This window comes from Pelodiscus sinensis, chromosome 21, assembly GCF_052426305.1.
Source record: "Pelodiscus sinensis isolate ZL-2025 chromosome 21, ASM5242630v1, whole genome shotgun sequence".
Classification (NCBI taxonomy): Eukaryota; Metazoa; Chordata; order Testudines; family Trionychidae; genus Pelodiscus; species Pelodiscus sinensis.
The window spans coordinates 24,693,754-24,717,483 of NC_143072.1; the positions used below are offsets into that span (position 1 = coordinate 24,693,754).

The window sequence follows — 23,730 nt, forward strand, 5'->3', positions numbered from 1 at the left end:
TGCCTATGGGGGGGAATATGTCCCTCCCCTGCGACTAGGTTTACCAGGTAGGTTTAGAAAAAATACCGGACATGATTGATGGGTGGGGGGGGGAACCGGACGGGAGAGGGGCGGGGCTGGCCAGGAGGGGGGGCGGGGGCAGCATGGCTGGCCATGGGAGATGGGGGGGCGGGGCTGGCGGGCAGAGGGTCAGGGGCAGCGCGGCTGGCGGGCGGGGGGTTGGGGCAGCACGGCTGGCCGAGGGAGATCGGGAGGAGGAGAACCAGCCGGCAAGAAACAGGCGTGACCGGGAAGGGGTTGGGGGCAGCGGAGCTGGTCGGAAAGGGGAAGGGGCGGAGGGGGCGGGACTGACCCGGGCACGTGCAGATCCCGGGGCGCTGTCAGGCCTGCACACGATCCGGAGAAGCGCAAGTGAGTCCGGCTGCAGCTCCACCACACGTAGGGTTGCCAGGTGTCCAGTGTTGTACCGGACAGTCCAGGATTTGCGCTCTCTGTTGGTAAAAAAAAATCAGACTATACCGGACATGTGCAATGTCCAGTATTTTCTGATTTTTCCAGCTGCGCACCGGACGGAAGCCTGGCGTGGGTAGAGAGGAGCACCCAGTTGGTTGAGTGTAAGGAGGAGGAGGAGAGGAAGCCTCCTCCCTCGCTAGTGCATCGCCAGGAGCCTGCGCGGGACAGGGAGTACCCTGGGATCTGTAAGTGCCTGGGTCAGTCCTACTCCGCGCTGGCCGATTTGCTCACACCCCCTCCCTTCCCAGCCGGCCGGTTCTTCCCCACTTCCCCTCCTGATCTTCCCCGGCCAGCCCCGCTGCACCACCCACCAGCTCTGCTTCCCACTGGCCCGTTCCTCTTCCTGATCTCCCCTGGCCAGTGCCGCTGCACCCCTCCCACCAGCTCTGCTTCTCACCCTCCCTTCCTCCCAGCCAGCCTCGCGGCCCTCAACTCCCCCCAGCTCTGCTTCCTGCCCACGATCAAGTGTGTCCGGGGTTTTTTTGGGGGGGGTCTACCTGGTAACCCTAACCACGCGCTCAGGAGCAGGGACAGGGCTTCTCCTCCTCCCCAAGGCATCAGACGCACCCAGGGCTCCCAGCTCCAATTGCCCCATGCCTCTCAGCAACTCCCCTGCCCCCACCAGGCTTCCGTCCAGTGCCCAGCCAGAAATCCAGAAAATACCAGACACTGGGCCTGAAAACCGGACACCTGGCAACCCTACCCGTGACCCTGCCGGGCATGCTCTCAGTGCAGCCCGGGTAGAAAAGCCTGCAGCGCAGCTCAGTTGGGAATGACCTCGGGAGGGAAAGGAAGCAGCCCAGGGCAGGCCACGGGAAGTGACCCAGCGGACTCGGCATGTTTTGGGGAGAGCTCCCTGCTGAGCCAGTGGTGGGAACCGCCCACCACTGATAGGCCCCTCGGCTGGGGCCCGGAGGAGAGGGAGGGCCTGGGCTCCCCTACCCAAGCCCTTGCTGCGGAACTGTGATTCGGCCTCTGGGCCTGCAGGACAGTGACTAGGCCTCAGGGCCTGGGGGACAGTGATTTGGCTGCTGGGCCTGGAGTCCGGAGGTGCCAGGTTAGGGAGAGACCCGGGGTAAAGCAACCTGGTACAACATATAATTCAACAACAGGCAAGCTCTTCAGCTGGTGTTACTAGAAGGATCTACACTGAGCATCTGACTCACTAATACTCTGATTAATTTCTCCACTGATCCCCAGAGCTGGACTTGATAACAAAACTAGGTATTCTGAGAGTTGGTTGCACACATTGAACCTCTCTAGTCCGGCACTCTCTGCTCCAGCAACATTCGTGGTCCAGCAGATTTTAGTGAGCCACATGTCCACTTATCACAGACGTGGCCAATTTTCCCTCAGTCCCATAAAGTTTGTTTCCAGCCACCAGTCCTGGCTCTCGGTGTTCTCGGCTGTTACTTAGCTCTAATTTATCCCTAGATATTGTCTAAGAGCCCAGTAAGCAGTGGAAGGGCTGGTAATGCTGCTAGACAATATTGACCTTCCGTGATTCGGCAAATTCACTGGTTGAGCACTGGTCAGGTCCCAAGAGGACTGGATTAGAGAGGTTTAACCTGTAAGAATATGTGCATTCCTGAAAGATGAGCACTTAGCATCTGTTCTACCACTGACCGTTACAGTTTGAGTTTATATTCAGGCAGAGGGGTTTGATTCTGCTCTGGCTTGCCTAACAGTACGTCTGGAGCAATTTATTTTGAAGTCAATGGAGTTAAACAAGCGTAAAAGAGATGCATTAAGCACCCCAGTGTCCACATTCATTCGCAGACACATCTCCAGATTTCAGACACTCTGAGACTTTCTGTTTCCAGGATATCCACAAAGCAGCCAGAGGAGAGTGAATGAAACGAGAGACAGGATGAAAATAAGCCAGTGGCAGTTTGCTACAGCTGAAGAGGACAGGGAGTGATGGGACAACACCCACACTTTTAAAAAAGGATAACATACGAGGAAGACTGCAGAACCAAAGCTTGCCTGCAGGAATCTGTGACCTGCAGTTTGTCCGAATTATGTCTCGCTTAGCGAGTCGCTAGAGGCAAATTCCCAGCAAAATTTCTTCAAAATCGATCCTCTGTTGAAAAAAAATAAACAATTAACAAAAAACCCATCCCTGAATATTGACACTAGTATTCACGATAGGAAAGATTCACGTCTCGAAGGAAATAAAGTCCATAATTGATCTTGCAGCCCAGTCTCTGTCAAGCAGATTGCTATGCAAGAATCCACATTTCCATAGATAACCCAAAGGAACAGTCCTGGAAACAGAATGGCTGTTGGCCACCAATGTATGATGAGCTCACAATTGCTGAATCAATTGGTGGAGAAAGCATGGGAAAGTACATAATCAGGCCTACCGTGTCTGAACAATGCAGAATAGCAGCAAGCTCCAAGCCTACCAGGATTTACCTACAACGCAAGTAATAACCAGAGAACAAGAATCTTAAGAACGAGTACAACATGCTTTCAAGCTAAGCAATGGATATGGATCCCATGACTGTCATACCACAGGCCAATAGAGAGATCCACTGATTTATCCAAGAAACCTACAACGAAACAGGGTCCCAGGTCCCAGGCTAGTGTTCTCACCACAGGGCCATACTTCCTCTCATCCTTGCTCTGCATATTGCTGTCATGACTCACAGCAATCCGTCTCCACAACACGACAGCATTACAATGCACAGGGAACTAAATATTCAGTAAACTACATTATGCTGGGCTATTCACTAAGATAATCACATCCAGCTTTTCAGAACTATGAGGAAGGAGAGTTAAGTGCTTCAGCTGCAATAGCTAGATTTTCAGGGCTAATTCAATTAGCCCTATTGCTGGCTTTTACTTCCAAAAAAATGACCCCCCTGAGGCTCTGTGGCCAAGTCTCTCCTTCTCCCCTCTCTCTTTCTAGGCTTTTCTCCATTTCTTTTTGCCAAGGCCTTCTTGTGTCCCCATGTCCCATTCCTGGCTCCAGAACTTCTCTAACCCTTCCTGCTCCACAGATGCACACTTTTGGAACCCCCCTCCCATTTCCTGGGCATCAATGGCCTCCTCTCTCCTTCTCATCAAGATGCTACTGCCCTGCTCATGTGTCACCTCCTGAGGTCTCTGCGCTTTCCCATGCCTCATCTGTTGTCCTAAATACTGGTCTGGTCTGGATGAGAGTGGACAGGGACCTGGTTTGGGTGTATCAGAGAGTTATCAGTATACTTGCAGTGGCATGTGGGTGAAATTTATCCAAGGGGATCCACGTACATCTGAGGCACCGTGAAGGTTTAAATGTTGCCTCGGTGTTCTGTACACTCTGCACATGGGAATTAATTTCGCTCTGCAAACATCAGGGCCGTCCTTACCTATATGCAGAATATGCAGTTGCGTAGGGCACCCAAAACTTTGGGGGACCACAGAGTCTTAATGCCAACCTACCTGTCTCTTCCTGTCCCATGGCTCTGCTTCCTCTGGAGAGGCTCTAGTTAACTTAAAAGTCAAAAAGCCTGCCAGACGTATTAGCAGCGCACAGAACCTGTGAAAGAGCCATTCAAATGGTAATGAAACCATTTAACAGGCATTTGCCAACCCCAGGTCTATGCTGTCAGTTTCTGAATGTACTGTGTTAGTCAACAGGACCTTGCTTTAAAATTTGCTTTACAAATATTTCATTAGTGTGTTACTGAAGATTGGAAGATCACATATCTAAAAATCGTTTTCCCCCCTCGGCTGCTGTTGGACATGGAGGCACCAGTTTAATAGTACTGTATAGGGCCTCATAAATGCTTAGGACAGCCCCAACAAACATCCTGCCTCATCAGGTGGCAAAAGAAGACAGAAAAGTAACAATAGAGAGTTGTGTGGGGCTTTAACAAACACAGCTGGTGATGGGACACTAGATGGAGAAGACTGAGTTACTACAGAGAATTCTTTCCCAAGTGTCTGACCGATGGGTCTTGCCCACATGCTCAGGGTCTACCTAATCACCATGTTTGGGGTAAAAAGAAATTATCCATACATACATACAAGATGGGAAGCGACTGTCTAGGAAGGAGCATGGCGGAAAGGGATCTAGGGGTCATAGTGGACCACAAGTTGAATATGAGTCAACAGTGTGATGCTGTTGCAAAAAAAGCAAATATGATTCTAGGTTGTATCAACAGGTGTGTTGTAAGCAAAACTCGTGAAGTCATTCTGCCGCTCTACTCTGCACTAGTTAGGCCTCAGCTGGAGTACTGTGTCCAGTTCTGGGCGCCACATTTCAAGAAAGATGTGGAGAAATTGGAAAGGGTACAGAGAAGAGCGACAAGAATGATTAAAGGTCTAGAGAACATGACCTATGAAGCCAGGCTTCATGAACTGGGCTTGTTTAGTTTGGAAAAAAGAAGATTAAGGGGGGACATGATAGCGGTTTTCAAATATCTAAAAGGGTGTCACAAGGAGGAAGGAGAAAATTTGTTCCTCTTGGTTTCTGAGGACAGGACAAGGAGTAATGGGCTTAAAGTGCAGCAGGGGAGGTTTAGATTGGACATTAGGAAAAAATTCCTAACTGTCAGGGTGTTCAAATATTGGAATAAATTGCCAAGGGAGGTGGTGGAATCTCCCTCTCTGGAGATATTTAAGAACAGGTTAGATAGACATCTGTCAGGGATGGTGTAGACGGAGCTTGATCCTGCCTTGAGGGCGGGGGGCTGGACTCGATGACCTCTCGAGGTCCCTTCCAGTCCTATGATTCTATGATTCTATCCTTAGGTCAGACTGGCAGAGACACTGGGAGATTTTTGCCTTTGCAGGATGAGACACAGGTCACTTGCAGGTTTAAACTAGTGTAAATGGTGGACTCTGCAACGTGGAGTCTTTAAACCCTGATCTGATGACTTCAGTAACTCAGCCAGAGGGTAGGGGTCTATAGGAGCGGGTGGGTGAGGTTCTATGTCCTGCAATATGCAGGAGGTCAGATTAGATGATCATGATGGTCCCTTCTGACTCTAAAGTCTCTGAGTCTATTATGGAAATTCTTGTTTTGATGAAGCCTAGTAATGATCCATATTCCATATTTTATCAGCTCCCTGGAACTGGCTCAGCTGGATTCAAGATTAGTAGAGCCGCACCTGCAAAGCCCTACTTATTGAAGGGGAAATGTTATTTGCCCCTGGAAGTATCATTCGAAAAAGGAAAGAAGATCTGCTGACGGAAAAATACATCATAACTAGCAAAGAGAAAACAGAGTGCTGCGGAATCGAGTGTTTTACCATAATCTTCAACTATTCTGCACTTCCTCTATGTTTCCCGATGATGCCAATGGCTCTTTACCCACCACATGGAATAGATTGGTCATGAGGAGGCTGGGAATTAATCCATCACTGTAATTACTGTCCGTGGATTTAGAGCTTTGGGATAGGAAGCAGATTTCTCATTAATATGATATGAGTCAGTCCCAATGCTGCTAATGAACAAGATGGAAATGCAGGTCCATATTTCAGATAAAACAGATGCTTCTGGTTAATACAGTTGTAACCAAATAATATGGAATCATTTTATTTCCTTCCCTCTCTCCATGTCCAACATCTGGATGATGAAAAACAGTACCAACCCTTTCACCTTAAAGGAGAAGGTAGAATAATCAGCAAGCTGCATTAGGATCTTGACACATTGGCAATACTTTTGGCAAGTTCATATGAGCAACGTTTAAAACTGAAGATAGATTTTAATCCAGCCTGCAAGTTGCTATGTCAAGTCTCAGTTTCTTCCAATATATAAAAGACAGAATTATAAACTCTTTAAATTAGAACGTATCAAGGAAACTAGAAAGGATGTTCTTGGGCTGACAAACTTGAGCACGTTTGACCTCTCGCTAGCAGCAATTGATTGTACTTCAGTCACATTGTAGTAAGAGGAGAGGGGACTGGATCGGTCAGGAGGGTTACTATAACTTTTCTCAAAGGAAAGAAAAGCTCTGAATGAAATATCAAATATTCTGCCCAAACTGGCTACTCAACTCCTCACACATAAATGTAAATAACTGTGCATTAAAACATAATGGCTGCATCTAGACTGGCAAGTTTTTCCGCAAAAGCAGCTGCTTTTGCAGAAAAACTTGCTAGCTGTCTACACTGGCCGCTTTGAATTTGCGCAAGAACACTGACGATCTCATGTAAAAGCGACGAGGAGTCCTGTGGCACCTTATAGACCAACTGAAGTGTAGGAGCATAAGCTTTCGTGGGCAAAGACCCACTTCGTCAGATGCATGCATCTGACGAAGTGGGTCTTTGCCCACGAAAGCTTATGCTCCTACACTTCAGTTAGTCTATAAGGTGCCACAGGACTCCTCGTCGCTTTTGCAGATTCAGACTAACACGGCTACCCCTCTGATACTTGATCTCATGTAAGATTGTCAGTGTTCTTCCGCAAATACAATGACTCTCCCGTTTGGGAAAAAGCCCTCTTGCGCAAATGCTTTTGCGCAAGAGGGCCAGTGTAGACAACTGAGAACTGTTTTGCGCAAAAAAGCCCCAATGGCGAAAATGGCAATCGGGGCTTTCTTGCATAAAACCACGTCTAGATTGGCATGGACGCTTTTCCGCAAAAAGTGCTTTTGCGCAAATCGTCCGTGACAATCTAGACGCTCTTTTCCACAAATGCTTTTAACGGAAAAACTTTTCCGTTAAAAGTATTTGCGGAAAATCATGCCAGTCTAGACGTAGCCAATGAGAGATGTATCTTCCTGACTACCAGCTGGTAACCAATCTGTGCTCTGAAGCATGAGCATTGATGTATATAAAAAATCATTATACAAGCTAGTCACGAATCAAACTTGGATCAGCAGCAATATACTTCAGTGACCTATGCAAAAATAACCTTCCCTCCTATATGCTTAAGACCCAAAAAAGATGTTCAACCCCTCAAAGAGAAACTCTTCAGTCTATAAGATATGGAAAATTATTCTTTTATTTGTATTACAGTAGCACTTCTCAGCTTCATTGTGGTGCCCATATGTAGGGTAAAAGATAGTTTAACCACAAAACATCTCTAACAAAGGCTACACATGCTATTACCACAGACCATAGCTATTATTAGCTATCCTAAGCTTCTTTTCTAATAGGAAAATGAGCCTCTGATGAGGTATCTTTAACTCAAAATTACTGGATCTTTTCCCCTCGCACAGTCAAATCTCATACAGTAATTGGATCTCATTGCAGAGTTAGGAATGACAACATAAGGGCATGTAGAGCCCTAAGAACTTGTGGAATCAGAGAGGGACATTAATGCGAGCTGTTCTTCTTCACACTGAGTGGGATGGTGGATTAAAAGCAACGTCAGGAATGAGGAGGAAAGAGAAAGTTTCGATATGTCCAGAAAAACACAATGTCAGACAACTCTGAACGATGGACTTCTTCTGTGCAACATCACCATCGCAGCACCCACAGCTGCATCCACATCCTTCCCATAGATCACCGGAAATGGAAACATTTTCTCCACTTCTTGCTTCAGCACCTCATTCCTGGAAAGGGCACTTCCACTGCCTAGAATTCGCTTCACTCCTGCCTCTTTCAGGTGTTGAAATGGCAACATGGAATGCAGATTTTGAATGATCCCGTGGCACATAGCTCTGGTTATGTGACCCAGAGAGAGCTCAGAAGCAGAGATATGAGTCACTGAGGCCATCTGCTCAGGCATGTGTCTTTCTCCAAATACAGTTGGGCAGATTGAGAGCCTGGTCTCCTTTTGGGCCAAAGCTGCATTGATCATTTGAGCATAGACATTGGATTCTAGAACGTCATACCCTGCCAAAAGAAAATAGTGTTACTGATTTTATCCGCTTGGGGTCCCTTTCGCCTGTCAGACAAAACCTGGAGACTGAAAGTATGTTAATGATGCTGGGTGCTGTTCCAGTGCTGTGCGCTGGCTCAACAGACCACTTTGTATTTGGCTTCTCCTGTCCCGAGGGAGATCACTCCTGCAGGAATTCGAACCTCCACGTCCAATATAGTTTTGATCCAAGAAGTCTTCAGATTACAGACACTGCAGTTCTGGTAACGGAACAGGTTTATCTGAAACATTAGCTACTGGCTTAATTTAAATGAAAAAGCAGCAGTAAGGGCAATATTGTATGTTTGGAAACTAACCAGCTAGTGACCTTTTCTTAATAGCGGCAATCAGCACAGCCTCCGCCTCCTGTGCTGACAGTGCAAAGGTCACTCAATCGCTGGTTGGAAGGATTTTAAAATTCACTGTTGCTCTGAGACATCCCAAGCAAAGGATATCAAAGCAGTTGTGACAACACACTTTAAAGCACTTTGGGGAAATGACATGATAGTCTTGTACGATACTGCACTAAATCTGGCTCTTTGAGTCCATTAAGCATTTCAAGTTCTGTGAGAATTGCAACTCAAGGCAATTAATATAATCAAGTCACACTTTCTAAACTCTATGAACAGAGAAATTAGTGACTGAATTCTGATTGATCGACCTATCATTTTTCCTTTGATTCTGAAATGGAACCCGCAGAGATAGTCTCACTCACTTAAGTGCTTGGGAAGAGAAAAGAAACAAAAACAAAACCCAGACAGTCAAAATGCAGGCTCCAGTTAGTGTTGTTCCCAGTGTGTCTGTCCCCTAATAGTTGCAGGAAATTCTAGCACTGCAGTGGGATCACACACTCTGTACACAGCAGTGGTTTTCAACAGCATATGCAGACCCCTAACATTTTTTCAATGGAGGTGCAGTCCCTTTGGGAAATTTAGACACCATTTGCAACCCCTCCCGAGGTCTGTGAACCACAGACTGAAAACCACTGCTGTACAAGACTTGCTGCTTTGGCTCAGTCCCTCCAATCTTGCTGATTAGCTCCCATTTTAAACTCCGTCTCTCCCCAAAATACTTTACCCAGCTCTGCCATCCAGCGTGCCAACATATCCACAAATGTTGCCAACACGTTTCCTCCATTGAGCGATGCTGCCACTGCCAAATAGTTACCATCAAAATAGGGAAAATAGGCAACAGCTGACAAGGAATCGGGTGTGTCTGGAGGCTGAAATCCCAAGGGCATGGGGACTGTCAGCTGAGCAGAGGTGCTGATATTGAGAACTACGACACAAGAAAGATAAGATGTAGTCTTTTAGCAAGCCACCCTGAAAAAGGAAAATAAGTTATCCACATACCATGGGGTTGAGCACAATATAAATTCTCAGCTAGGAACAACAGCTATGGAACTAACAGAAAACTTAATTAGTCCTCTCACTTACTAGAAAATGGAACTAAAACCTATGGAAAAGTCTTACAGTGGAAGCTTGAAGTTATGAACACCTGAGGAACCACATGCCTGATTTGGAACTAGAAGTACACAATCAGGCAGCAGCTTAGACCCCCCCCAAAAGGCAAATATGCTACTATGTTAAACACAAACTAATAAAAAAACAAAGGGAAAGTTTTTAAAAAAGATTTGATCAGGTAAGGAAACTGTTTCTGTGCTTGTTTCTTTTAAATGAAGATGGTTAAAAGCAGCAATGTTCTGCATAGTAAAGTTGCAAATCTGTATTAAGTCAATGTTCACTTGTAAACTTTTGAAAGACCAACCATAACATGTTGTTCAGAGTTACAAACAACCTCCTGTGGCGCTTATAACTCCAAGTTCTACTGGAGTTGTGTCCCAACTGTAAAATAATACCTGCATCAGATCTCTCAGTCATACAAGAATAAACAGAGCACTGGAAATCTCCCAGAGCAATTCCCACTTCCGTTCCCTTTGGTATTCCATGCCAGTCATGGGGCATCTTCCCTGCAATGCCACCAGGTTCACTCACTTCAGGAAGCAAATCAACAGGAAAGCCAGACTCACTCAAACTGCAACCCAAAAACAAAACAAAACAGGTGGATTAGTCAATACGAGAGCAGGCAAACTGGCTTATGTGAACAATTTCTGATGTCACAAGCTAACCTGACTACGTGCTTGTGGTTGCTGGATTTCCAGAATCTTTTGCTCACTCAATTAGCTCTGTCTAGGACTATGGGGCTGCCAGTCGCCTGGGGGCCGCACATGCGCTGGGCGCCCGGGGCGCAAGAATGGCTCGGGCCAGCCTGGTCACTAGGCGGGCGCCATGGCGCCAATGGACACTGCGTTGGGAACCACTGGTCTAAGACAAGTTCAGACTTCCAGTTCCATTGACTGTGTTGGCTACAAATACACACAGCTTTGTACAGAAGGGTAAATAAATCCACCTACATTTATACTTGATTTGATCCAGCAGAATCATGTGCACCACCACATGTTCAAACCACCGATGTTACACCGCCAAGCAGTATGGGAAGGGACAATCAAAACAACAGTCATATAACCAGTTTTCAATGCCAAAGATCATTGACTCTCAGGGAACTTCCATGCAGAGGGTTAGCAGGTCAAAAACAAATCAGAAAATATTAGCTAAAAGCACCTGAAGCAAACAAACCTCGATGTGTTTATAGACCACTTCACTACAACCACTACTTCACGTCAGAAAAAGCACAGTGGGACAAATCCAAGCTTCTGTTACCCTTTCAATGGGCTAGGAAGTATTTTACCTTCACTGTTGGAAGATCTTTTCACCCTGGAGTCATGGCCCAAATTGATCCCTGAAATGTACAAGCCCTGGACTCCACCCCTTGAAAGAGCAAGTCATTTAAAAAAAAAAGAGAGAGAATAAAATTCATTTCATATCAGATGCCTGGTCACCTTTAAATGACACTGTAAGTGAATTTAAATGCTTGTTAAAGAGCTCAGCTGAAGATACCAAAGAAATTCTCTTTATAGAATATAACATGGACAGCACCCGTGCAAGCTGACCCACTCTGTCCCACCGCTGTACCTCATCCATGCCCTAAGGAGACCATCTGCAGGAAAGAAGCAAATAATTCAATATCCACGGCCTCTTGCCTGAGCCAGCCACTAACACCTTCTCTTAAGGTTTCTAAAAACGACAATGCCCGAGAATGCCAACAGCAGTGAGGTTTAATATGGTGTCCTTGCCCAGCACAAACTGGAGTGAGACGCACAGACTCATTGCGCACAGGTCAAACTGTGGTCACCGGTGTGGTGTCCTGACAGGTCTCTTGGTTTGTCCAGTGATAACTGTTCGGCTGCATGTGGATGCTCCTTCTGCATATTGTATTAGCTCTGCTTACACAGCTAATATAATAGACTCTAAGAGAGCCCCCAAAGACCACAAAAACAGATAAGGATCGAAGGCGCTAGGCTTATTGTACACTCAGTAATAGCCCCAGATGACTACAGGTAGGCTAAGAATGTGGCTGATGACAACGGACTCGACTCATGGGATCTTCCTCAGTTGGACAAAGACAACTCCCTTGGGGTACATTTTTGTATACAGACACAAACAAGTTACACACCATTCCTGACATATCAGATTGCAACCCTTTGACATACCTAGATCCACATATCACCTTGTACATAGGAGTTTGATCACTTTCTATCATGCTGTCAGTTTAGACCCTGTCCTGAACCTGGGTCAGTATGTTCCTGTATCTGGGGAGGGTCTTGCTATCAAGAGGTTTCTTCACAAAGTGTTCTGGTACGACCCCTCTGAAATACATTTACAACCTGTGCCTAGTACCTCTTAGGTATGACTATTTCTGTAATATCAGCTCTGTTCTTGCCAACTTCTATAAACAGGGGCCTTTTTCTTGCTCACAGCTATACTTTGCTTTATATTAGTGTATAATAATATACCTTCACACCAGGCCAATGATACGTGGGCTTATGTTCCAGGCCGTCATCTTACTACACAAAACAACCATCTGAGAAAGTAGCTTTCAATCACTTCCTGTCTGGGCTACAGTCATACTTACAGTATACAGAAGTATCCACACCATGTGAGACAGATAACACACCAAATCCATTGGATAACTGTCACTTACATCTCAGTATTCCACCTTTTACTTCTGCAATTAAAATATCCCCAGCTGGCAGCATTCTGGATGGACATCAATGGCCTTTTCAGGTCACACAACATGGCAACCAAGTAATCATGGATGGTACCCGCTGCATCATAATGCTTCAGAAAATCTGGGCTATTTAACAACAAAACAAAAATAAAACAGCTGCTTTGTTAAACAGTCAGTTGCCAACAGTCTCTAGTCATAGTTGATATTCAGGACAAAACCTGAAACACATGACTAAATAAAAAACAAAAAAAAACAAAAAAACCAACCTTCTGGAAACATGTTAATTGCATGAGAGATAAATCCTAGGAAAAAGTTTCCATTAGAGCTGGTTAAGAAACATTTTTTCTGTCCACAAAAATATTCTACAAAAAAACTTGTTTTTGCAAAAAATATTTCAAGACTTTGTACAGAAACATCAAAATCTGAATTAAGGGGGAGGAAAATCACATTTGGCAACTCAAAAATTAGAGCGAGACTTCCCTGCAAACATATGTTTTGATAGAAAAAGAGCATTCTTTGTTGATTAATAAAACCTTTCAAGCAAAAAATTTCAACCATCTCTAGTGTCTACCTCCAACACCACAGTTCCTCCATTAGTACCTGGTTTGGAGGCCAATAATCCAATTAGATCTTTTCCAAACATTCTGACTAAGCTACTTTAGCTTTACTGTAAAAATGATTTAACAGAGAGTGTCTGGGGGAAAACAAAAAAGCTGTTTATTGAAGAAAAACAGAAAAATTTGAAGTGTGAGACTAATGTTCTTCAGTGAATTGTTACTTTGCAATGAAACTTAATTACACTGTTGCAGATGAGTACTGTATTGCTGAATTCCTAGCTGTGTATAAAAGGAAATAGAGTAGGTATAATTCCTACTCTTATTTTTGCTATGAAAGTCAAATGACACAGAGCACTATGAAGTAAAGACAATGAGGAGTAACTCATAAGGCTCTGTTAGTAAAATACAATATTGACTCTGCCCCATCAGTAAATGCATCCCTTATGAAAGACAAGATTGTATTTAATATTCTTTGGAGTAATAGAATCACACAGAGTACCAAATCAAAACAGCACAGAACCAACAATGAAGACTACCTCCGTGATCAAGTCCTAGTTTTTCCATGGAACTGGTTTTACAATGTGCTACTATGCGCAATACTCACTCCTACCAGGAGATGGGGGAAACCAGTTTTAATACACCAGTTCTCTTTGGCAAAGTACACAGCTGCAAAAACTGTTATAAAAAGGGAAACAGTAGCATATTTGCACAGAGAAGTCCTCATCTCAGCTTTGAAGCATCTGAAAAAAATCTTAATTCCATCCAGTTGAATTAGGGTGCTCACTATATACATTAAAGCAAAAGCACCAAGGATGAAAATAACAGTATAAAATGAGTGTGGAGAGATCAACCATGTTTCAGATACCATCTTCTAAACAGACTTTAGGAGGAAAGCAAGATCAAAAGAGCCTTTTCTTCTTAGCAAAACTGAATCCTACTTGATGTGGAAGATGGTAAAACTTTGGGAAGTGTAATAACTTACTGACGTTGAAGTGGTTTCAGAATCTGTGCAAAAATGTGTGGATTCCACATCCTGCTATGGCTGAAGGCAAGTTGTAAGTGAAAAACTATGTCTCATGCAAAACATGGGACAACCAGCAGATTATGTATAAACCGCATCAGAGGCTTGGTAGGACTGCTTACTGCGTAAGAGGGAAAGGAAGAGCAGCTAATGTAGGGTCCAATTCTCATAGCACCTTAAGGAACTGGCCCAAAGCAAATCTCCCAACATATTTTAGATTTTCATAAATCTTTATAGGATCTATACTTAAGATACAACTATAAGGTTCAAATTGTATTAACTGATGATGTAGAAACAGAGATGGTTCTTTTCTTAAGTGTTCTGTGAAGTTTTTTACTAAAAGGAGGAGAGAATATCCCAAACCTCAATTAGATGTATATGGTTCATGCTTAATTCTTGCATTGATTTGAAATGATCTTTAGTCGTTTAAAGAATATTAGGATTAAAAGGAACTTCTGCTTCATCTCACAAGTCTCCTCCTGCTGGTTCATTCTGAGAGATAGGAAGAAGTACAGCTGCTGACCCTGACATAGTATTCACCTTCTAAAAGAGCGCTCACTGTGGCTTTAATTCCAGACAAAAGAATGGTAATGAAACAGCTGGACACAGAAAATCTAATGCATACAGCTGAAGTTACAGTGCTTCTACCTGTTCTTTAAATACCAGTAGATTGTGGCACACCCAAATCCGGTAGCCAAGCTGAGGTGTGACTGTGGTTGAGGAAGAGAAGAGAGGAAACTGCTGCTGCAGCGGCCATCTTGCCACGTAATCAGATGACTGACTTCTCCAGGCTGAAAGGTGTGACCGGTTCCACTCTCTGCCCATTTGCAACCTGAAACGGGCAGTATTTGAGAAGCACAGCATAACTGCAGTTCGTCTGGCACCTCTCAACTCCTGTGACTCCGATCATTCTACAAACACATTTAATGCTTCAAAAATATACACCAGGACTAGAGTCAAAGTAACCAAGCATATTTTCAAGCCCTGACTAATCTACTATAAAGCCCATTACCCTGAGATGAAGGAAAAAAACCATGCTGCCCAAAGACTTCAGCTCTGTCCTTCTGCTACCCATAATATCCACACAAACCGGCACAGGTAGTGACTGACATAAGACAGAATGTCATATTTTAGACAGCATGATCCACCAGAAACATGCAACACCCAGTGAGAAATGGGGCTGTAGGCTCTTAGAACAGCACTCCATTGTTAAAACTGCATGCAAACACTATCCATTATACTATGGCTGCCTGGTTTTTAATCCAAAGTACCAGTTATCTGATTGCTTGATAGATCCAGATGCAACCATCTACAGGAATATATAACCGCCAAGTAGTAAAGGGTACATGGCATCCTTGCTCGGTAACACAGCCTCACTGAAAAGATGGCATGTTCTCACTAGGATTTATGTGGATTCAATCTTCTTTTTAGCTTTATTGCCAAGGACCCCTACCTTGTTCCTATTAAATACAAAGGTAGGATTCTGTGCTGTGTCCCTAAGCCTCCTTTGCACCCTCTCAATCCTAGGCCACCTGGAGGGGCCAGTCTAAATTATGGCAGTCTCCCAAAGCTGCCCAGAATCTCCACAGCGCTAAATCCTCATGCTCCATTCCTATGCCCCAATCCCACCTCAGTATGTTCCCTACACAGGGCCTTCTAAAGGAATCCAAGGAATGCAGCCTTATGGCTGTCTTCCACAGTTCCTGTGCGGGGGAAGTCAGCCCCTGGCCAAATGTAGGCCTTTTAAGACCCTTTATGCAGCTCCAGCCATTTTACGTAGCATAAAAGAGACACAGTGGGAGTGAGGCCCTCACTCTCAGAAGTTAAGCCACACTTGCAGAGGGGGAACTAATGCCAGGCAGAAGGCATCATTCGACAATTACCACTGTCTCCACTAGCCTGGATTGAAAATTCAGTACAGCACCTGAACTCCACTCACACAAAGCAACCGTAAACTAACCGTGTAAAATGTAAAGTATTGTGTGAAGCTTACAAAGTCCATTTCTATCTCATTTCCTCTCCTTTGTGTGCTGTTCCTTTAAGTCAATTTCAACTGTATTTCCACTGCACCTAGTTTTAAAATGGATTCTAAGAACTAGTATTAACCACAAAGCTAACCCTAAAGGATGCCATTAAAAATATTTGATCTGTAATACAGAGGGTGCAGTTTCACTTAATCTAATCAAAGTGAGAACAAACAAAGGTTCTCCTTCATTTTGTTGCATACAGAAATTTAAAACAAAAAAATGATGTGGCTTTCTGAAATGAAATATTAAGCACCTTCACATGAGAATTTGTGTGGATGATGGACTCCTGCGGTTTTGTTACGCAGACCTCATGGGACAGCTAGAAAGCAAGTACCAGACCCATAAATCCATCAGCCCTTCAATATATTCCTTGATGATGGAGTTAGTATTTAAAATAAAATTGCAGCCAGTAATGAATAGTTCAGGATCACTTAAGGCAATTGAGATCTTGCCAATATCTGGCAAACAATGACCAGTACTTTCGGGAAGTCAATTTTATGGTCTACAGCAAATCTTTCCTTCAACTAGGGAATTCAACAATAGCTATTATTATTATTTAATATTTGCATTATTGTATATAGGTATGTATTCTGAGTTGGGAAGACTAAACACACAGAACCACTAATCTCAATGGATTTATACCTGTGTATCAGAGAAAAATCCACATTATAATCCCTGCCCCTACAGAGTTTACAATCTAAGACCCCAGTCCTGTACACAAAGCCATGCAGTTACACATTTACTTGAGTATTTGCAGAATCAGAGCATATGTGAATAAGTCACAGCGGCTGATTTGGTTGATGAGCCTACAACTGCTTACCCATGCAGCATTGCATTTCCATTTCCTTATACTCATGGGCTGTGTCTAGACTGGCAAGTTTTTCCAGAAAATCAGCCGCTTTTCTGGAAAAACTTGCCAACTGTCTACACTGGCCACTTGAATTTCCGGAAAAGCACTGACGATCTCATGTAAGATCGTCAGTGATTTTCTGGAAATACTATGCTGCTCCTGTTTGGGCAAAAGTCTTTTTCCGAAAGACTTTTGCACAAAAGGGCCAGTGTAAACAGCACAGTAGTGTTTTCCGCAAAAAAGCCCCGATCGCGAAAATGGCGATTGGGACTTTTTTGCGGAAAAGCACGTCTAGATTGGCCATGGATGCTTTTCCGCAAAAAGTGCTTTTGCGGAAAAGCATCCTGCCAATCTAGACGCGCTTTTCCGAAAATGCTTTTAACGAAAAATTTTCCGTTAAAAGCATTTCCGGAAAATCATGCCAGTGTAGACGTAGCCATGGAGTCATCATCAATAAGAATATTGTGCATGTGTCATCTACGGCTTATCAGAAAACCATTTCATTTAATGAACTGTTGCTTTTGTTTTTAAATCTGACTGGTTAAAATATTACATTTCACTTAAATTCAGTCCTTGTATTCTGCTTTCTAATGGGAATCTTTAAAAACAATATTCCAGTGCACTTCAATATGGGTAATGCTATGTAACATTTCCATAAAATGTCAGTCTAACATGGCAAGACAGACTCGGTAAGCTCTCTAAAGAAGAGGAATTACTGGAATGTATTCAGACAACTCACTGGGCCACAGACAGTAAGCCTGCGTCTAGACTGGCAAGTTTTTCCGCAAAAGCAGGTGCTTTTGCGCAAAAACTTGCCAGCTGTCTACACTGGCCACTTGATTTTGCGCAAAAGCCCTGACGTTCTACTATCCGAAATCAGTGCTTCTTGCGCAAATGCTTTGACGTTCCTGTTCAGGCAAAAGCCCTTTTCTGGAAATGTTTTTGCGCAAGAGGGCCAGTGTAGACAGCTAAAAACTGTTTTGCGCAAAAAAGCCCCGATGGCGAAAATGGCGATCGGGGCTTTCTTGCGCAAAACCACATCTAGATTGACACGGACACTCTTCCGGAAAAAGTGCTTTTGCGGAAAAGCGTCCATGCCAATCTAGACACTCTTTTCCGCAAATGCTTTTAACGGAAAAACCTTTCCGTTAAAAGCGTTTGCGGAAAATCATGCCAGTCTAGACGTAGCCTTAGGGTACATCTACAGGACAGCATTATTTCAGAATAACTGACATTCTGAAATAACAAAGAATGTGTCTACCCTGCAAGCCATTATTCTGAAATAATGTTGAGCTGGAGGACTTCTTACTCTGACTCCTGTAACCCTCATTTGATGGCCATTTTCCACTGATTATTCCAGAACCAAAAATTATCTCCAACATCAACAGATCCATCTTTCATGGCTTCTGCCATTTAGCTTCTACACTACAGTATATATAGCAAACATGTAAAAAAATGAACATTACCTTGGTTTGTTTTCCAAAACACAACCCCGTGCATTTGCCCTGAAATTCCAATGCGACTAACTCTTAGAAGGCGCTCCTGGGGAAAAGCCTCAAGACATTCATTCAAGGCTTTTATTATTCTCTGGACATCTTGCTCCGTTCCCTGCAAACATAAAATCAGGTATAAACATGCTGAGACAACCTATGAGGATTCAAGCACGTATCTACTAAAATGGTGTACTATACAGGAAGGCTCCAACTTACTAATGGGTTGCGTTCAAAAAGTTCATTTGTAAGTTGGTTATGTGGAACTCAGAACACATTTGTCCATAGCAGAAATGTTATAAATGGTCGTTAGGTTCCCAGGCTAGTCCACAAAAGCCTGTTTAACCCATAAGATACCTGAAATACTGTTTATTTGCCATGTAAAATAGTAGAAATCGTTTTTTATTTAACCTTGAATGTTGGTGCTTGAGGTAAAGCAGGTTCATTGAGGATGAGGAGGTAAGTGGAGATTCTGACCAGGATTTCTGAGCATCCCCCAGTCGCCACCTCCCACCGCGGGCTCTGTGCTGGCTCCTACAACCAGCCCCATTCCCTGGCCGATTCCCCACCCCTCACCCCGTGGGCTGCGCCCAACCTCAGTTCACAAGGAGGCAGTGAGCACAGACCAGAGGACTTTGGACGAGCAGGGGGCAGCCATGCAGCCAGCATCTGGAGAGAAGTGGCTGTTTCCCCGTCAAAGCAATGCTTTTCTCCAGCCGCTGGCTGCGCAACCTGCCCTCCCCCTCCCTCCCCCACCTCCCCCCCAGTCCTCTGCAGTCCTCTTGCCAGCACTTGAGCAACCCACCACCCCCTGTGCCTCGTGCCTGTTTCCGAAGCCAGTGCCGTCCTTACCCATATGCCCAACATGCAACTCTTTAGGGCATTCAAAAATTTGGGACACCCTGGATCTTACTGTCCACCCGCCTCCTCCTATCCCTGTTCTGTGGCTCCGCTTTCTCCAGAGGGATCTACTTAACTGAAAAGTGACAAACCCTGTCAGCCCTATTAGCAGCAGACTGAACCTGTGAAAGAGCCATTCCAGTGGTACTGAAGCTATTTAACAGGCATTTGCCAACCCCAAGTACCTCTTGTCAGTTTCTGAAGTTATTGTGTTAATCTACAAGAGCTTTGTTAAATATTTGCTTTAAACTTATCTTATCTCTACAAAATTGTCATACACACACACAGCTATTGGGCATAGGAGCAGCAGTTTAATAGTACAGTAAACGTCTGATAATTCGGCACCTTTAGGACCCAGGGGGTGCCGGATTATCAGATATGCCGGACTATCAGAGGGGGGGCTAGGAGGGGTCTGGAGTGGGGTGGGAGGGGATGCCACCCCAGACCCCTCATAGCCCCCCCCCTTACGATAGTCCAGCTCTGCCCCAGGCGTCCCTGATTCAGCTGCTGCTGGTCAGTTTCAGCAGCGGCTGAATCGGGGATGCCTGCAATAGAGCAGCTGGGGTGCTGTCGGGTTGGTCCCGCAGCGCCGAGGGGCGGCGCTATGGCACCAACCCGGCAGCACCCCAGCTGCTCTTGGGGACGCTTGGGGCAGAGCAGCTGGAGTGCTGCCGGGATGGTCCCGCAGAGCCGCCCCTCGGCGCTACTGGACCAACCCAGCAGCACCCCAGCTGCTCTGCCCCAGGGGTCCCCAAGTCAGCCGCTGCTGAAACAGATCAGCAGCTGATTCCAGGAAGCCCGGGGCAGAGCTGCTCTGCCCGGGGCTTCCTGGAATCAGCCGCTGATCTGTTTCAGCAACGGCTGACTTGGGGACCCCTGGGGCAGAGCAGATGGGGTACTGCCGGGTTGGTCCCGCAGCGCGGAGGGGCGGCGCTATGAGACCAACACCGCAGCACCCCAGCTGCTCTGCCCCAGGCGTTCGGATTCAGCCTGCTGGTGAAACTGACGCTACTGGTCAGTTTCAGCAGCGGCTGGATCCGGATGCCTGGGGCAAAGCAGCTGGGGTGCTGCCGGGTTGGTCTTGTAGCGCCACCCCAAATTACCAAATTACTACATAGTTCTAAGTGTCAACTCACACTAATTTAGATAATTTGTGGCTAAATATTATACATTAGAAACTAAAGTTTAATTTCACACACTAATCTATTAATATATAATTTTTATTGCATAAACAAATATTATTACTAACCTATTGCTGTTATTACCTCTCTAGTCTGGCACCCTCGGGACCTGACTGGTGCTAACCCAGAGAATTTGCTGAACCATAGGAGGTCAATATTTTCAAGCAGCATTACCAACACTACAACAGCTCTTCGAAGACATGTAGGGATAATGAGAGTCAGGGGCACAGAACACTGAAAGTCAGAACTGGTGGCTGTAAATAAACTTTATGGGGCCATGGGAACTTTGGCTACACAAATGCTAAGTGGACATCCAGCTAACTAAAATCATAATGAACCATGGATGTTGCCGGACCAGAGAATGCTGGATTAGAGAGGTTCAATCTGTACTTCTTATATGTACTACTTTAGCCCCTTTATTACTACCAAAGTCAATGGCCTTGTTATGATCTTAGGCCTTAAGAGAAGAAAGAGGTACCTTCCATCTTTCTGCCCTGTTTTTCGCCGGATGGATCTGTCATGATTATGAGGGTTAGCCAGCAGCCTGGGGATTAAGGGGTTAACTACACCTAGCCAGGTGTAGTGACCAGTAGGAATGTAGGTGGGACTTTCAAACTGGGACAAAGGAATTTGGGTTTTTTTCTTTTCTCCTTTGTCTCTCTGAGAGTCCTCTGCAGCTACAGGGAGGGACAAGCATGTCTCTCTCTCTCCAAGAAACAATTCTTCACTTTCTGTAAGTAGTGTAAAGTTTAGGTAGTTTTGTTAGGCTTTATTGTTTTAAGGGTTAGGTATGGGATCCGATATCTGGCACTGCTTAAGAGTTGTTTGGCTTTTCGTTTTAACTAAGTTCTAGCCCATGGTGTAATTCCTCCATGAGTATATTTTGTTACCTTTCCATCTGATCCTTATACTTGCAACAGGAATATTGTTGTAATAATAAAAGTTTTCTCCTTCCTTTTTATTAACCTGGCATTGGTTACTGTGCGTCTTGATTTTTATAATAGGGGTGAGATTTCCCAAATGACCTTTCCCCTAATCTCGTTATTAATATTTGGGTGGTGGCAGCAGAAGTTTTAGTCCCAAAATCTAGGTTTTTAAGATTTTTGGGGAAGTTTTATACCAAAGCCTGATAGATAAGGCTTTGGAGTACACTTGCTGGCCCCCACTTCTGCATTTATCATGTCAGAGTGGGGAAGGAGCCATCCAGGATCAATAGACAAAATGGACCAGAAGCCCTTCATGATGCCCTACTTAAACAGTGCCCATATGAAGTTACTGATCACATTCTAAGGTAAAGTTCAAAATGGGTTAGGGTTGTTAGTCTTTGTTCCCTGAGAAGCCACATCACATACAAGATTAAGATGCCAGGAAAGATCTTTTTTCTTTGAGGAGTGTCCCCGTGGGTGCTCCATCTTAGGGTACGTCTAGACCACATGCCTCTGTCGCCAGAGGCATGTAAATTAGGCTACCAGACATAGTAAAATGAAGCGGCGATTTAAATAATCGCCGCTTCATTTAAATTTACATGGCTGCCATGCTGAGCCGACATCAGCTGATCAGCTGTTTGTCGGCTCAGTGCGATAGTCTGGACGCGCGGGTGTTGACATCAAAGGTATTTGTCGACCACCCAGGTATGCCTCCTGGGATGAGGTTTACCTGGGTGGTCGACAAATACCTTTGATGTCGACACCCGCGCGTCCAGACTATCGCGCTGAACTGACAAACAGCTGATCAGCTGTTTGTCGGCTCAGCGCGGCAGCCATGTAAATTTAAATGAAGCGGCGATTACTTAAATCACCGCTTCATTTTACTATGTCGGGTAGCCTAATCTACATGTCTCTGGCGACAGAGGCATGTAGTCTAGACGTACCCTTAGATGCTTCAGCGCCACTGAGCCCAAGGAAAGTATATAATTTGGATTTGGCCTTTCAGTTTCACTCTATCGTGACAGAATCAAGTCTACTCTGACAATTAACTGTGGTGTCATGTCAGAAAGGGTTTAGTGCTATGTCTGTCTTGAAACTCCACAAATTATTCAAAAAAAAAAAAGAGTTCCTAAGGATTCATGACCTACAGTCTAGAAAAAAAGTGTGGGGGGTAATATTTTTTATTGGACTGTCTTGCAAATACCATGGGATCAACATCCTGTCTATTACAAGATAGACAGAAACACTAATCAGCATTTATTCTGCCTTTATCTGACTTAACCTTTCAGATACTTAACCACTGATTTAAAAAAGAAAACCTGACCTGTCTAGAAGCTTACTCAGCTTGTTTTTTTCATACAGCACAAGAGAAGTATTTTAAATTAGATTTCAGACATACAGACTAGGGATGTGGTTAATCGGTAAGCCTAACCTACCCATTCCAGTTAACTAGTAGGGGCTGGAGCACTCCCATCCACCACCGCTGCAGCAGACAAGGGCTGCTCCAACCAGCCAGCTGAAGCAGCCCCTGTCCAAGGTGGATCTGGCCCAGCTCCCTCCTCCTCTACAGCAGACAGAGGCTGCTCCAAGTGGTTGCAGCAGCTCCTGCTTGTGGCGGAGGTGGAGAGCAGTGGGGGGGGGCACCACAACCCATGGAGCTGGAGCGGCCCCCGTCCACTCCCCACTTTTAATCGGTTAACCTGTTAATCATAACGTTTAACCGGTTAACCGATCCGGTGGGATTTTACCTCCCTGACACACTGCCACCGACTCCTTTCCCTTGTGTCGGTAAAGGGCCAAGCGGCACCCTGCCAGGCCGCGACACCGGTGCGGCCAGGACACGGTGGCACACAGCTGCGCGGGGGGGAAGGCGCCGCCGCCGTCTTGGGCGACCTCGCCACGCCGCCCCTCGTCTCACCTGCGCGCCAGCCGCCGGGCCCCCGGCCTGGGTCTCCCGTGAGCAGCTGTGGGTCACGACGGGCCCCTGCTCCGTCTCCTCGAGCAGGGCAGCCTTGACCGAGGTGGTGCCCAGATCGATGCCCAGCGCGCACGCGGGGCCGTCGCCCGGCTCGGCCATGGCCCTGCACCGGGGCGCTCAGGCAGCAGGGGGCTCCCTGGGGCGGCTCTCGGTTACCCGGCCCCGGCAGGCGGCTCTGCCCCGCGCAGGCTGCAGGGCGGCGGCGCCCCCTGAGGGTGAGTCCCAGCCTCACACTCGGCCTGGGGCTCGCGGCCGCGCTGACCCTTGAACCAGCCGCTCCCCGAGGGGGGAGCCGGCGCCTCCATCTTGAGTGTGGCAAGACGCGCTCCCGCGGCCCAGCCCCCCCCCCCCGAAGAGTG

At 45.7% G+C, this 23,730-nt stretch overlaps 1 protein-coding gene across 1 annotated transcript; it reads right to left on the minus strand.

Moving 5' to 3' along the window:
- Positions 1-7,274: 7,274 nt before the first annotated feature.
- SHPK (sedoheptulokinase) lies at positions 7,275-23,689 on the minus strand. The gene is made up of 7 exons (XM_006138684.5): positions 23,312-23,689; positions 18,363-18,504; positions 14,668-14,851; positions 12,415-12,567; positions 10,172-10,347; positions 9,391-9,591; positions 7,275-8,288 (listed from the first exon to the last, which is right to left on the minus strand). Exons 1-7 carry the CDS (start codon positions 23,468-23,470, stop codon positions 7,873-7,875), a joined length of 1,431 nt encoding a protein of 476 aa, XP_006138746.3. The 5' UTR covers positions 23,471-23,689; the 3' UTR covers positions 7,275-7,872.
- Positions 23,690-23,730: the final 41 nt, after the last annotated feature.